General features: G+C 53.7%; 1 protein-coding gene across 4 annotated transcripts in view; it reads right to left on the minus strand.

Annotated features, from left to right (window-relative positions):
* Positions 1-2,756: 2,756 nt before the first annotated feature.
* ZBTB16 (zinc finger and BTB domain containing 16) overlaps positions 2,757-15,980 on the minus strand; it is a 193,444-nt gene continuing 180,220 nt past the window's right edge. For all 4 annotated transcript variants that reach the window (XM_053900474.1, XM_019469098.2, XM_053900472.1 and 1 more), the window contains 3 exons: positions 15,134-15,304; positions 10,247-10,414; positions 2,757-8,107 (listed from right to left, as the gene is read on the minus strand). In XM_053900474.1, the coding sequence (XP_053756449.1) occupies positions 7,878-8,107; positions 10,247-10,414; positions 15,134-15,304 (569 nt within the window). In that variant the 3' untranslated portion in view covers positions 2,757-7,877. The remainder of the gene's footprint in view (positions 8,108-10,246; positions 10,415-15,133; positions 15,305-15,980) is intronic.

Genomic DNA, 15,980 nt, shown 5'->3' on the forward strand with positions numbered 1-15,980 from the left:
AATGAGACAATGAGACAGCCAGACTGAAGGGAGGGGGACGTGTGGCAGTACAGTTCCAGAAGAGGAAACAGCATGTGCAAAGGCCCACAGGGGAACGCAGCTTAGTGTCTTCCAGGAACCACCTGTGGTCCAGGCGTCTGGAGCAGAGAGTAGAGGGCAGCCGCAGAATGTGGGGGTCATCCCGAGACAGGGCTGGGGTGGTGAGCACAGGGGCTCACTGAGGGTCTGTTAAGCCTTGTTAAGGAGTCTGAATTCCACCCTAAGAGTCCCCACCAGGGACTTTAATCACAGGAGTGACAGGATTCTCTCTGCATTTTTGGAAAATCCCTCCGGGCTGCCACACATCAGCACAGAGGAAGGAGCAGAGGGAGGCAGAGCACCTGGGGTCTGTCCTCCTCTGCCCTCTCCCCTTCCTGGTGGGCGGAGCCAGGGGCTCCCCAGGCAGCCGGGTGGGGAGAGCTGGACACAGACGGCTTCGCACTTGGTCTGCCATCTGCCTCTTCTCACCCGCCACAACATGCCTGAGTCTTCAGCAAGCCTCCCCGGCTCTGGGCCTCTGCTCTCCCACCTTTGGCGGGGGGGGGGGGGGGGGGGGGGGGGAACAGCCCGTCAGAGCTGCAAAGACAGCTGTTAAAGGCGGCGATGATGTGACCCGAGTGCCCACCCGAACAGGAGCGGCCTCAGCTGGGCAGGGACGCTGCCTGTGCATCGAGGGCTCCCACCTCGTGGACTTGGAAACACATTTGGGAGGGACGCAGCCCCTCCCTCGGCTGCCTGGCCCCTCTCCTGACCCCAGCAGAGCGCCCCCGTGGCCAGCGCCGTCCTGGAGGAGGCGGCCTGCTGCTGCAGGCCAGGGCAGAGGGCAGCAGGGCCAGGCTGGCAGGGGCGGGAGGGTGGGGACTGAGTCAGGCCCCAGAGCGTTCTCAGGCTGGCCGGGCCAGGGCCCCTTTCTCTCCATGAGATCATATCTGGGTCAAAGAGCATGTAAAGCAGGCAGACCCCAGCGGCCACACAAAGCCCATTCAGCCCAGCCCTATTCACTTACCTCCTCTCCCCCAGAGCCCACACCACAGCGACCCCAGCGCAGCGCCTAAGCCCCAGCTTTGATGTCCAAGAACAGAAAACGGCATTAAATGTTGTTTTAAAGAGGGAGTGCTCGCTGCCCTCCCATCTGTCAAGAGAAAGCTGAGGCCCGAGGGGGAGGGACGTGGGGGAGGGGCGGGAGGCCTGGGGGACCTCAGAGAGGGGACCCAGAGAAGAAAGGGATGCACGCGGAGGAACGGGGCCGGGGGGGGGGGGGGGCAGCCCACAAACGCTCAAAATCAAACCAAATATATTTTTGGCCAAGGGCTGTTTTCCAAGATGAGCAATGTGGGGAGAGGAAAAAGAATTTGGGACAGAGAGACAAAAAGCCAGGAGAAACCTCAAAAAAAAAAAAATAAATAATGCGAGAAGACAAGGTTAGAGGAATATAGAGAGACGATGGGAGAGAATGACGGAAGGGCAGAGCAGAGAAACAAGGAGAGAAGCAGAGAGCCAAGTGGTAAAGGGGCACAGCTTGCCCTGCGGGGTCCCTTCCTCCTCCGGGGTCATCAGGTCGTCCCAGGTAAGTGTGCTTCCAGGTGGTTCTCTGCTGGCAACCGGGTAACGCAGCCCTTGGGCCTCGCAGAGTTGAAAGGCACCCCTCCCGGTCCAGGCCCAGAGCAGGCAGGTGGGGCAAAGAGCCAAGCCTTCCGGGCAGGGTGCAGTGTGCGGAGGGGGTCAGGTGGCCCCCGAGGCTTGGCCCTAGTTTCATACCCCATGTGGGGACTCTGTGTCCCCCCAGTAGGAACAGATTATTTTGGATGGAGCCAGACAGGTAGGACTGCCTCCAGCAGAGGTGCTGAACCCGGGCACCTAGGATTTGGTGAGGCTGGTCTAACCACTCTGGACAACCGGGGCAATGCTGCCGTCCCCAGGCAGAGGAAGGAAGAAAAACCCGGAGGAGAAACCTGGGCCCGAGGATAGGGAGAGGACCCAAGAGGCACCTGTCCCCATCGGAGTTTTGTGCGAATGCCTTATTCTGTTAGTGGGGATGTTGGGTCCGCACCCCAGCTCCCACCTGCCCCTCCTGTTCCCATCTCCTTTCTCCATGCCGCATGGCTGCCACACACCCAGGAAACTTAAACTGCGTGGAAGCTTCTTGAGAAATGACAGGAAGAAGTTGACAACGTCTCTAACGAAGACCAGACAGGAGGGGGCCCTGCCTGTGGAGTCCTGGGAAAAAGCAAACCTTGATTCGGCATCAGGAGATCCGGACGCGGGTTCCAGCTTGGCTCCTCAGCAGCTGCGTGATACCGAGCCGGTTAACACAAGCAAGAGGGTTCCGGCTCTGGGGCTCACTGGGATGTCTGCTCCTCGAGGACAGGGGTTCCGTCCTGTCCCCCACTGAATTCCCAGAGCTCACAGCAGTAACTGATCTGAGCTACTGCGTGAACGTCTATGGTGTTGACTCCATACATTGTTCCCAGGATCAAACGATAGTGTATTTAATGCTATCTTTAAAAGAAAAAGTATTAGAAACATACATTGCAAAGTGGGCATGTGCCTTGGAAAATATGGCATAAAAGGCCGCAGAACTACACCAGAACTTTCTCTTCCCCCATCCCCAGCCAGAAATCTCAGTTCCTCCAGTGTTACCCACCCCAGAAACGTCAAAAAAAACAAAGCAGCTTTTTTCTTTTTTTTTTTTTTTTAAAAAAAGGGGACACTTCAAGCCAGAGACAACTGAATTAACTTTATTCTCTTCTAACTGCAGATTCAAGGTATACAACTGAACATTGCTATTTTTCTTATGAGACTTATAAATAAAAATACAAAAAATGTTCACTACAAAAAAATCTACTGTTAGTAGGATGTAAAAAATATTCTCTTTGCTATAGAAGGCACAAACTTCACTTAGTGACACATGGAGAGAGAAAAAAAACCTGCAGCAGTAAATTCATTTTTTTCTTTTTTTTTTTTTTTTTCCTTTTTAAATCTTGTCAGAAACACTGAAATTACAAAGAAACGCATCAATCTACACGGAACGAAGGCAGATGCGGAAAGCTGCGACCAGGACCGCACTGACATTGGGTGACATGGGGACTAGACCACAGAGGGACTGGCAAGCAGGGCTGGGGCTGGGCAGGGGCAAGGGGGGAGGGGGGGAAGGGGGAGGGAGGGCGGGGAGAGAGAGATTTGTACAAAAAAAAAAAAAAAAGTAACCGGTAAAATTGAAGAAACAAAGTTGGGCAGCCTCCTAAAATTAGGCTAAGAGGAGGTGCTGAGGTAGACATGAACTAGAACGTCAATTAATTAAAAACACGAATTCTTGTGCTGTCACCACAGAAGACAAGCCACAGAAACAAACAAGTAACAAAACGAAACGTAATACCCAAACCAAAAGGCTTAGTTTTGCTTGGTCCAGCAGGGCAGCGGGGGCCCCCAGTGCTATAATTTACATACATATATATATATATTTATCTTTATATATATGGGTTGGATGTCATGGTGCACCACCACGGCTTTGTAACCTCACAAAGATCATGCATAACACTACGTGAACAAATTCTATGACACACACCAGGAGGCTGGTACCCTGTCTGTAAAGTGGGCCATCAAGGACCCAGGAAGGCAGGGCCGGCAGCCGACAGGCCTGCGAGGCCTGCACCCCTCTCTCCCCACCCTCTTCCCCTGACCCAACCTCCCTGGTCTCTCTTGCACCCTCTCCCGGCTGGCTCTGCCTTCTCCTCCACCCATGAGCGCCACGGAGCAGGGTCAGTCTGGCTTTCTTCCCTCCTACTGAAACGTCCAAGGAAGTGCTGCCATGAAGATCCAGGAAGGAGGAAACCAGATGGAAGAGGAAAAAGATAGGACAGAGGCCCAGGAAAAATGAACAGAGTCTGATCTTTCTCTGCTCCTCTAACACGTGGTGCCCCAGCTTTCACTCTTACTGGACTTGCAGGGGACTCTCCACAAATCTCGTCCTGCCCGTCACCCTCACTGGACAGTCCAAAGGCTGCCCCACCACTGCTCACCCCTGCAGCCGGCCGTACCAACAGCATCCAGAAGGGTACCATACACTTGTGAAAAATTGCAGCAAATATTGTGTTTTTTTTCTACACATGGAGAAACGTTCAGGCACAAAGACTAAACAAGCCCGCATTGCATCCCTGGATTGTACTGAATCACTGGGGCCCCCAGCCTCCCTACCCACCCCTGCACCCCAGATCTACCTTCCCCATATCCGTGGCCTCCTCCAAAGCAGCCCAAAGCAGCAATGATATTTACTATTTTATATCTCTCTCTTGCTATATATATATATATCTATATATTTGTCTATCCTATATACACATAGGATTTTAATGCTTTGAATGAGTGAAGGAGTGAATAGGGAAAGAGCACATGATGGGTAAATGTCACCAAAAGCATTAAGGGACACGCCTGTAGGAGCTGAACACTAGAAAGGGACCATTAAGCAGCTCGGACTTTCCCGGCTGGAGAAGTTTCGCTAATGCTGGGTAAGGCAGTAGCAGGGAGGGTCGTCAGCGGTAACACAGCTAAAGGCAGCAGGTGGCCAAGGGGCCAGATGGCAGAATGGAGAGGGAAGTAACACTCAGCTCTCACCTGGGGAGACAGCACCCTCTGCCCTCCTAGTCTCCCCAGCCCCCTTTATTCAGACACAACTGAAGACTCCAGATAATTTTTGCCCTTTGCCTTGGCCCTTAGGCCTGGCAAAGAAGGCCTTGGCAAGGTCAGAATTACTTCATCTTTGTGAGTAGGAACCTAGCAAAGAGGCATGTTGGACTCTATCCAGGTGTCGAGGCTTCGTCGGGGAGGAGGGGAGAGCAAAGCCAACACAGGCGTCTCCCATTCAGTATCCTTCAGAAACCACCCATCCTGACCCTCTGTCCTCATTTCCCTGCTAGGGTCCCTCAGGGACGGTGGGGGGCAGACAGGTGCTCACTTAGTACCATCCGATGCTGCAACACCAGATTACAACAATACTGCGTGACTGAACACACAACCACACACAAAAAGCACACGCGCGCGCACACACACACAGAGGGGTATTTTGGTGGTGGCGGTGGTGGATTTTTTTTTTTTTTTGTCTTTTTTCTTTCCTATTCACATTACAAAAGGAAAAAAGGGCAAGGTCCTGTAGAACTGACGAAGGAACTAACAAACATTACAAAAATATTACAATTTGTAAATATTAGCTCAACCCTCTCAGCTTTTATGAACAGGGCAGGAGACCCAGGCTGCGTGGGAAGGGTGGGGGCGAGTGAGAGGTGTCAGCTACGTCTATGGAATAGTTTCTTTTTTTTTTTTTTTCCTTCCCCACCGAAGTTGCAAGAGATCTTGCTGGTAAAATATTGTTTTCGGGGGTTTACAGACCCCCTTCTTCCCAGGCTGGGGGAGGAAGCATAGTGCATAAACATTTCTTACAGACCGCCCCTCCCCCAGATGATTTGCCTCTTTTCACATTATCAACACGACAACTGCTCTAGTCACATAGTTCAACTTTTTTTGTCCTTTCCAAAGCACTAAGTCATTATTACAACTGCAAAAGAGCATCCTCCCTACCTGACCATCCCCGACCGACAGTCTAGTGACACGGTCCCCCCAAGTTCCGATCCCCCCACACACAATTTTTAAGGCCTTCAAATTTGGTGGGCAGGATTGCAGGGGAGGGCAGGAGGGACGGGGCCGAGGGACAGGGGGGTGGTCACAGCAGCACCCATCCCTCCGACTTCCCTAGAGCCCTCACAACCCTTCTCCCCAAAACCACTTCCCCAAAACCACTTTTAAAACCCTAAGATAAAAACGCAGCCACAACTTTCTCAGAGAGAGAAAGGAAAGAAAAAAAAGAAGACAAACAAACAAACACAACTCTTACAAATAAAGCATGAGATGAAACGGAGGGCCCATCCCAAAGCGAACCAAATATTGCAAACGTGCTTTCCAAAATTCAGGGTGGGGAGGTTGGGGGGAAGGAGGGAAACAGAGCAGCAGAAAGGGAGGCAGCAAGGGAACAAAAGAAGAACTGGAGGAACGTAAGAGGTAGCTTTTAGAAAAACAACACCCCCACCCTAACGCAACAAAACAGAGGCCGGCTCATCCCCACGCCAGCCCTGCAAATTAGACCCATTTTGGCAATGATAACGCACACAGAGGCGGGGCCACACGATTGCAGGGATCTGAATAATACAGGACCCCAGGCCCAAAGGACCCAGCAAATTCTAAGAAAGGTAGGATCTTCTCCAGAGTGTTTTAGGCTGAACCCTTGCTGGGTACAGAGGCCTCTGGGAGGCCCTGGGCAGAGCCAACGGTGACTCCAGAGTGCCCCTGACACACCCTCCCTTTCGCCCACCTTCTGCTGACCCCGGCTCTCACGTCCTGATCCTGAGTACTCCACTCCTTCCGTCCAGCTCTGTCCAGCTGGGATGGCAAGGGGCCGTGGCCAGCTGAAGTCTACTAAACCAACTATTAATTTATACAAGAAACAGAAAAGAACGTCCTCCCCATTTCCTCCAACCCCCAACCAAAAAAGAGATACAGGGGTTAAAAAAGCTCATGAGGTCACAAAAAACTGAGGTAATTCAAGTACAATGTGCTAACAGGGGAACAGGGGACACAGAAAAGAAGCAAAACATTTACATAAGGGCCAAAGCGCTTTCTACTCCTCTTCCTCCTCTCCTTCCTCCTCCCTGGGAACTTGGGGGGGGGGGGGGTTGCCCTGAGAGCCAGGAACTCTGTGCTGCTCTCTGGACCAGGGCTGGGGTCCCCACCCCCAACCAGCTAGCCCAATCCCCGGGCAGGGCGTCCCCTTCTCCAGGTGTAGGACACATCTGGGCACATCCTTCCCTCGGACAATGAGCCCTTTCACGGACGCCTTCTCCTAGGGCCTGAAATAGGGGTGGTAGGGATTGGTGTTGGTTTGCTTGGTGGGACGGTATAGGGTTAGTTATGTTTTCCCATTTTGGAAGCGAAAGCAGCTCAGCAGGAACTTCGCTCATGACAGGGCTTGACTAGGGTGGGGTACTCTGTTTATTTTGTGTTCTCAGAAAGCGGAGGGTGGGGTGAGGGGGCTGTGGAGTCCAATGCAGCTTCCCAGCTAGGGAGCTAAGCCAGGAGGGAAGGCGCTGCCTGATGCATGAGGGGCTGGGTACCCCTGCACTTGGGAGGGGCCTCTTGGAGGCAGGGAGCAAGGAGCTGGGGGAGGGGCAAGAGCCATGAGGCTTCCGAACACCTTGAGGGGACACCCCGAGCGGCAGAGCTGGGGGGTGGGGGGCTACAAATGAAATGAGTGGTGGGAGGGAAGGAGAGCCCCTCCCACTCCACTCTGCCCCCAGAGCTGCCATGTGACCTTCGACTAGTGACTGTGACCCAACCCAGCCCCACCACCTGCGGGCCCCCTCCCTCTGAGGGTGACAGGCAAAGATTGTTTGGCTCTGACCACAGCACCCCTCACCCCCTCCCTAGCCTCCACTTCTGGATGCAAAAGGAGGGTCTGGGTGGAGGGAAGAGAAAAATATACCACCAAGTGAGCTAAACAAACCATGCTCACCCCAACCCAAGAAAATGAAGCCAACCTCCAGCCAGGGAGGAGGGACAGAGGCCGCCGGGGAGGGGTGGTGGCGGGGCATCCAGGTCACTTGGAGCCCCAGAGAGAGTCCCAGGCCAGACAGCTATCAGGTTTCCTTTTTCTTCTCTCTCTCTTTTTTTTTCTTTTTTTCTATTTCCTTTTTTTTGTCTTTTTCTTTCTTTTTTTTCCACAGTCCTTCCTCAACTTCATCCTGCCCTAACTCTTCTCTCCCGGCTGCCCGCTCCCCCGCCACTGCCGCCGTCTTGCCTCACACGTAGCACAGGTAGAGGTAAGTCTTCTCTATCCTCCAGTCGGGCGGGATCTCCTCGGGCTTGTGGCCCTTCATGTGCTTCTGCATAGAGGAGAGGCTGGGGCAGTATTCCGTGCAGATGGTGCACTGGTAGGGGGAGGCGCCGTTGTGCGTGCGCAGGTGCTTAATCATGGCCGAGTAGTCCCGGGAGCGCTGGTGGCACAGCTTACACTCAAAGGGCTTCTCACCTGTGGGGGGAGGGCAGGAGAGAGCCAGGACACAGGGAGAGAGCCGTGAGGGTCTCGCCAGGGCTGCTCTGGGCCCTCGCTCGCTGGAGACTTGGGCCCCTCTAGTTTAGCACCTCCCACTAGAACTTTCTGCGACGACAGATGCACCATCCAATACGGTAGCCACTGGCCACAAAGAGCTATTGAGCACCTGAAGCACGGAGGCACCATCCAGTATGGTCGCCCCTGGCCACATGGAACTACTAAGCACCTGAAGTGTGGATACACCATCCAATATGGTAGCCATTGGCCACAGAGAGCTACTGAGCACCTGAAGCGTGGCTAGTGCCTCTGGAACTACATGCTCAGTGGCTCAGAGGGACTCCATGGTTCCTCATTTCAGCAGCCACACGTACCAAGGGGCTGCCCTGTTGCCAAGCACACCCTTAGCCCTGCCTCATTCTATTTAACCCTCCCAAAGGCCCAGAATCTTACCTTCTGAAGAAAGGATATGGGGGTCTAGAGAAGGGACAGTGAGGCCCTGAAAGTCCTTCGGGATATTCCTTCTAGGGGAACACGGGGATACAGTCGTTTTGAGGCTACAGCTGGTAGGGAGGAGGGGGATGAAAATGAGGGAATCCTTTCCTTCAAATGTGTTCCATTTGGGATGCCTACTCCTCTAAGGCTGGACCCTGCCTTCCCAGGGGGGCTAGAGAGCAGTGAGGGACAGAGAGCCTGGGAGTGCCCTGCCACACCCTAGCTGCTGCCCAGCCTCCTCCCAGTTAGAGTCCCCTGGAGCTGAGCAGAGGGTGTGAGGGAACCTTGTTTCGATACAGTAATTAACTGGCCAGCCATCTCGCTATCAATACTCCTCTGTGCAGAGGCCCCAGCAAATAATGAAGTAATGAACAGCCAAAGTGATCTAACTATCGACCTGCTATTTACAATAGTCACCACCAATGCATTTAATGATCGGCTCACCAGGTCACATCCCCAGCAGGGGGCTAAGGAAGCCCCAGGGCTCTGGAAAATACCGGGAGGGACTCTAGCTGTCAGCAGCAAGCACCCCACCCGAGGCTTTCCTTATGGCCCAGGCTGGAGGCAAGAACACACAGCTATGACACCACACATCCTCTTCTTGTTGCCTCCTTTATCCCCCCACCTCCTATGGAAGCATACTCTCCCCTCGGCCAGCACAACCTGTCCTCAGTCACCCCTCAGTCACCTCTCCCCACCGTCTTCTGGTCAGGATGGCTGCTTCCCCTGATCAGAGGAGGCTTCAAGTTTACCAGATTCCACTAGCTTCCACTACGCCTCGTATCCTCATGGGAGGTCCTTCTGAATACCCACCATCCCCCCAACCTGCAATGTGCTGCTGGGAAGCAGTTAACAACTGGCTCTCCAAAAAGGCCCGATTCTGTAGCAGTTGCCCATGGCCATGTTGGGACTACTCTGACCCCGGCTGCTTTTAAGCGACTGAGGTGATGTCACTGCACTTGGGAAGAGATGGGCAAGATGGGCTTTCACGGGCCACTGCAGGCCAGCTCCAGCCTTCCACTGCCCCCGAATCTGGCAATTCTGGACACCATGGCCATGTCTACTCGTTCTGTCCTCAGACCCCACCCTCTGATCACATTTCTCTTGCATAAAAAGGAATGTGAAAGCCCTGTGAAATGCTACAACGTTATACATGAAGAGGGGTTAGTAAATATACCTGCCCCTCTGATCTCTGAGAAGAACTCAACCCAACAGTGTCTCAGCTCTCCAGAGCTGAGTGCCTGGAGACCAGACTCAGTGCCCACCCCCCAGTTCTTACTCTAACCCCCAGTAACAAGAAACCATCCCAGCCTCTACTTTTCAGTAAGCAGGCCAACTTGACCCCAAATCAGGACGCACAAACTGCAAGCCGTTGGCATGGCTGCCTGGAAGGCCAGTCTGGGCCCCTGGAAAGCGTGCCATGATCAATTAGCAATGTCTGCCTCGGCCTTGACCCCGGGCGGTGGCACCTGGGCCATCGTGCTAACCTTCACCAGAGTCACGTTCCAGTCTTGGGGTAAGTCTTGGACCATCCTCGCCCGGGCTGCCCTGGAGAGCCACCTGCCCCTTACCCCTCACCCAGGTCCCTGCCCCAGCTCAGGTGCCCTCACCGGTCTTCAGTACCTGTATGCACCCTATAGTGCGTCTCCAGCTGGTGCTTGAGGCTGAACTTCTTCCCACAGCCATTGCACTCATAGGGTTTCTCACCCGTGTGGATGCGTTTGTGGCTCTTGAGCGTGCTCTCGTCCCGGAAGCAGCTGCCACAGAACTCACACTCATAGGGATGGTCGCCTGTGGGGACAAAGGGCTGGATCAAGGCCTTGCCTCTCCCCGCTCCCTCTTTAGGAAACCACAAGCCACATTCAGTACGCCAGGAAGAGGAGACTGCCTGCATTCACCACCATTCTCCAAAGACCATGGAAAGACCCGCCCCTCCCCCCCCCCCAGCTCCCAATGTGAATAGTGTGTTCACACAGGTCCGTACTTTACTGTGGCCCCTCGGTTGCCCATGGGTCAAGGGCCAGTCTCAGGAAGAGAGAGCGCATTTGGTTCAGGGATGAACAGCAATCCCCAGAAAGCAGGCCCCCACAAAGGGAAAGCAGACCTGTGGGCTTTGAAACCTTGTCCCCCAGCTCCTCAGGCTCCCTTCTCTTCCTTTTCTGTAGGTCAGGGGCAAAAGCCATGTTAGCCTGACTGACTCCCCCCTCCTCAAAAACAACCCTCCAATCTGAGAAACAACTAGATCACACTGCCCACCCCCACCCCGCCCAAATGCTTTCTGCTCTCTTCCTCCTCCTTAGTTTCAGCAGCTATGCTCTCTGCTTGATTTCTTCTTTTCTGCCCAGCAAACTCCTAGTCATCCTTCAAAGCCCGGCTCACACATCACCATGGTGTGGAAGACTCCCTGTAGCCACCCCCCGCCCTCCAGACAAATTGAGTCACTCTCTTTCTTCTGTCCCCAAAGAGAAGAAATGTCTAGCATTTTGTTATTTTAGCAAGAAACACAGGATTCTCACTGTACAGAGGAGAAGAACGAGAGGCTGAGAGATAGATGGTGTGTAAGGTCAAACAGCTTGTAAGCAGCTGAGTCGGGATTCAGGTCTGGTTCCAAGAGTGTGGACACGCGATACTCATCAGACCGCTAAGTGACATGCTGTACCGTGTGTCTCCTGTCATGCCCTCGGTGCCTCTAGAGTGGAAGCCCCTCCAGGGTAAGAAGGGGGTCTCATGCATCCCCGTTGCCTCGGTACGGAGCACCGGGACGCCCAGAGCAGGCGCTCAGGAACTGGGGGGTAGATGAAGTTGTTACCGGCTCCCTCCACCCAGCGGGGAGAGCTGTCGCCCATGGCCTGGAATCAGTGCCCAATCAGCCTCCCTTCCTGCGCTTCCCGCTCTTCAGTCCTCTGGAGGGTGAGAAGCCGGGGTGTGGGGATGCACCATCTCTGTCTTTGAACCACCCAACGCTGGGGCTTCGGGGGCTGAAAGGTGAGGACTTCAGCTACTTATTTATTACAGGAGTGAAGGCACAGACAATAAAGATAGATTGATCACCCCAGACTTTGTTCATGAATATTTAAATATCGCTGATTCGTCTTGTCACTGTAATTACAATTTCTCTGGGCTGCATCTCCAACAACCACAGTTTATGGTAAAGAATGGCCCACTGTATTTCACTTGTCCCTCTGCAGATGCGCGAGCCTGCCAACCGTGTAATGTCCTCTGCATTTCATACATTTTCTTCAGCTGCTGAAGGTTTAAGTCATCCACAATGACCTACGTTTTTTCATTATCCCCATGTCAAACCGCACTCGTGCCTGGGCATAAATTGTCCTCCTCGTTATAGACTCGCATGCCTGTGCCTTCACTTCCTCTTTAAAATGATATTTTACTCTCTTGTCTCTCTCCTCCTCAGGCCGCCAACCCAACCTCCCCCCTCTCCAACGCAGGCCCCTGTGCCCACATAAATTCTCATCTCTTCTGATGGTTCTGAAGGGTTTTTAGGGCTCTGTGGGGAGTGGATGCTGGGGTCTGCTCACTGCAGGCTCTCTCCCTACAAGAAGTCACGGAGGGGTAGGGTGGGAGCGCTCCCACGAGGCGTCGGACAGGAGAAGGCGCAAGAGCAGAGCCGTCCCTCGACACGAATTCCTCCCGACCTACGGGGCCCAGCCCTGGCTCAGAGGTACGTGCAGATCCGGGGCCGGACTGAATCCTGGGGTTCTCGGCACCTGCCTGCCCTCTGGCTGCCAGGCTTGTGCAGACCACCTGGTCCCTGACCGCCAGCCCAAAGGGAACAGAGGTCCGTGCACACGCTGGTCCTAATTAGCTGCATGTCTGTCCAGCTGAGGGTCAGTCTGTGCGGGCCTGTGCCTGCGTGCCCCTCTCCCCGTGCAGACGCCTGCACACACAGCCACCCCCCGCCGTCTGACATCCGACTTCCCCTCCTTGCCGAATTGGCAACGATAACGACTTTAATCAAGGATTCAGTATCCTCATTAAGATATAAATAAATAAATAAAGCAAGGGCCACGTGAGACTTCAGCGAGAGCCCGGTAATTAAAACGTACATCGGCAGCCACCCGGCCGGGGGAGGCGGGGGGCGGAGAGCCACCGTCTGTGCCCTTCCCCTCCAGAGGGGGGCCCTGAGAGTTCAAAAAACAAAGGGTTAAGGCAGAGAGGTTTGTTTGATCAGATTTTTATGAATTTAATTATGAAGTGGATCACATGTTAAATGAGTTTGAATAGGAAATCTCCAGAGTCAGCCCCGGGAAAGGAGTAAAGTGGAACTCGGAGGGAAAAAAAAAAAAAAAAAAAAAAGACACACACACACACACACATGCACTTTGAAGCATGGCAAGCACCTGGCCTAAAACCCTCACCCTGAGACTTAATGGTGTCATTGTGGCCAAAATGTACACAAAACTGGCTGCAGAACTCAAAATCCAATTTGTGGCACGTTGATTAACTCTGTACCCTCTTTAATGAGCTTGACATTAAGTGCAGGACAAACGAGACTAATTAGAGCCCCTCTGGCCTGCCCAGTGCATCTGTGACACCAGCGGCCTGTCCTCACCTGGTGGTTTCCCTGGCACCAGCCCGGCCCCAATCCAGCGCCTCCTCTGGCCCCTCCCTTTAGCACAGCTGAGAGTTTATTATATGATGAGCCGTGTGAATCAGGGATCCATCAATGCCAAGAGCGCGGCTGGACTAACCTACAAAACACAGCTGCCGATGCTAAACACCCGGCCCCAGCAGCAACGGGGCCAAGAACAACGGAATATTAATGAGGCATTGTGTGTGGGGGTGTGCTCAGCCTGTATACATACAGCTTGTGTGCACAGGGCCTCGCTGGGGTGAAAATCGATGGGTGTGTATATGTGTGCGTGGGTAGCACACGTGCTCTATTTCCTAGATCAAGCAAGTTGCTTCTCCCAAACTATGTCTGGAATAGCCCCTCCCCACAGATCTGTGCATGACTGACACAGGGGCAGGTGATATTCTGACGTCTGCACTCCCAGAAGGGAAGAGCAGGGCACATCCTGGGTGGACTTCACAGGGCTGGGACCATTCAAGTCCCATGAAGCCCACACTGGTTCGACCCGGCAGCATGCTTCTAAGTGGTTGAAAGGTAACTGGCCACTTTGTTCATTAAGGTTGAACTTGGGGACCCAGTGGGGGAGGTGTGGACAGGCTGGTGCCTATACCACAGGGGATGCTTATACAGTCACTAGAGAAAGTCCTCATTGATATTCCCTCCTCCTGAGCCCTTCTTGTTGGGAACCTACCTTATGGGACCTCTCCTTGTCCTATGCCAGCGAGCCTGAATAGTTCTAAGCAAATCAAGTGATGTGAAGGCAATATGCTCCCCTGAAGTGAATGGCATCAAAAAGCATGAGCGGGGTTGGGGGGGGGGGTGCTCCTTGATGAAGATGCACACCACTGGCAGGACAGGCCTGCTCGGTGCAGGATAAGTAAAGCCCCTTCCTCATTCCGCAAAGCCCGCCACCCACGAGAGGCCTGGCCTGTGTACTTAATCCCAGAGCTGTGATAAGACCCAAGAATGAGGAGAGAGAGGGTCCTACCATTTCCTGTCTTGAGGCACACAACTTTTTCTACCCCCTGCAACAGACATGAGCATATGCCCCATTATACACCCCGATACGGAGCGTGCCTCTCTGTCTCCCGGGCCCACCCTGTCCCCCACTCCCACTCCAAACCCAGGACAGAGCACACACAAGCAGAGACACATGCAGACTCAGAGAGGGACACTCCTTTCTCCATGTACAGTCAGTAAAGACCCAATTTTGTCACAGAGAAAGGAATGAATTTAAGTCACCCATTACCTTGCTAAGGGATCGATCTGCCCCTCGGCCCTCAGGGTCCATCTAGAGGGTGGGGCACAGGGCCCAGCCCCCTGACTCACAACCACCTTCCTCTCCCGTCCTCTGGCTCATTGTTCATAAACGCTCATCATCTCCCCTAAGCAAGGTTAAGGGCTAAGGATAGAAAATTTGCTTCTGTTATTTTAGAGCCAGCAGGACCACTCCTGCAACATTCCCTTAGGAGCCCAAGGGGGACTTCAGGAGCGAATGGTCGTGGGGTGGAGGCTGTGGCAGATGGTTGAGACCAAACAGGTAGTTTTTTTTCCCGAACTAGGTTTTGGGTCCACCTGCCTCAGAGTCTTTTGAGAATATATATCAAGGACGCGTAGTCTCGGATCCCACCCACATCCGCTAAGTCAAAGTTTCCAAAGGTGGGACCCAAGAGCCTGCATCTCTAACGACCACCTGCTGTGTGGAACACACAGAGACTGGGAACCCCAGACCCCCAAGGTGGGATGGGGAGAACAACGAACACGTACGTGCACCATGGAGGCGCCCGCATGCCCACCTCGAACCAAGAAGGGCGGAGGGCCGACTCGACCTCACATCTCCACTCCACATTTTTGGAGGTAAATCCAGACACGGGTTCCCAGAGACCCCGACCATCCACCTGCCACCTGCACGGGCCTACCTGTGTGCGAGCGCAGGTGACGTTTGAGGGCGGTGTGGCTGGGGAAGGTGCGGTTGCACTCGCTGCAGGTGTAGCTGCGGACGCCCGCGTGGACCTCCATGTGCTGCTGGAGCGCGCTCTGAGCCTGGAAACGCTTCCCGCACAGCAGACAGAAGACAGCCATGTCCGTGCCTGTGGGAAAGAGGAGCGGGGAGAGCCTCAGGGGGGCGGAGCTCAAGGCCATTCTTTACTCGTCCAGGTCCAGACGAGAGAGCAAGAGCCAGGAACAGGACCAGTGCCTCCAATCCCCCAAGCTCAGGGGCAGACCCAAAGGCACACCCAGCGTTGATGGAGCACCCAGTGTGCCACTGCAATGGTGGATAACATCAACTTACCGCTCACCCTCACGGAACCTAAAGAGAGAGGAGAAAGAGAGGATCGGATGCGTCGCAACAATAAATGTGCGTCAGCAGCCGCGTGTAGTGCTGTGTCAAAGGCAGGGTACTGGGAAGTCAGGGTGGCCTCTGTGAGGAATCACGTAACGAAGACGGTAATACGCACCCAAGCCATTGCTCAAACATAACTGCTTTAAAATCCCATCTCTACCACCTCACCTTTCAGATAAGGCAAATGAGGCACACAGACAGACTGAGCAACTTGTCCAAAGCTCCCCCAGAGTTCAGAAGCTGCAGACACGCCGTTCGAACGCCGGCTGCCTGGGTCTGAATCCTCTCCGGAGGCTAGCCACAGACTCTATTCTTTTCTTTTAATTTTTTTTTAATGTTTACTTATTTTTGAGAGAGAGATAGAAACAGAGTGTGAGCAGGGGAGGGTCAGAGAAATAGGTAGACACAGAATCTGAAGCAGG

The sequence above is a fragment of the Panthera pardus genome, unplaced genomic scaffold (assembly GCF_024362965.1).
Source record: "Panthera pardus isolate Hobbes unplaced genomic scaffold, ASM2436296v1 HiC_scaffold_12, whole genome shotgun sequence".
Classification (NCBI taxonomy): Eukaryota; Metazoa; Chordata; class Mammalia; order Carnivora; family Felidae; genus Panthera; species Panthera pardus.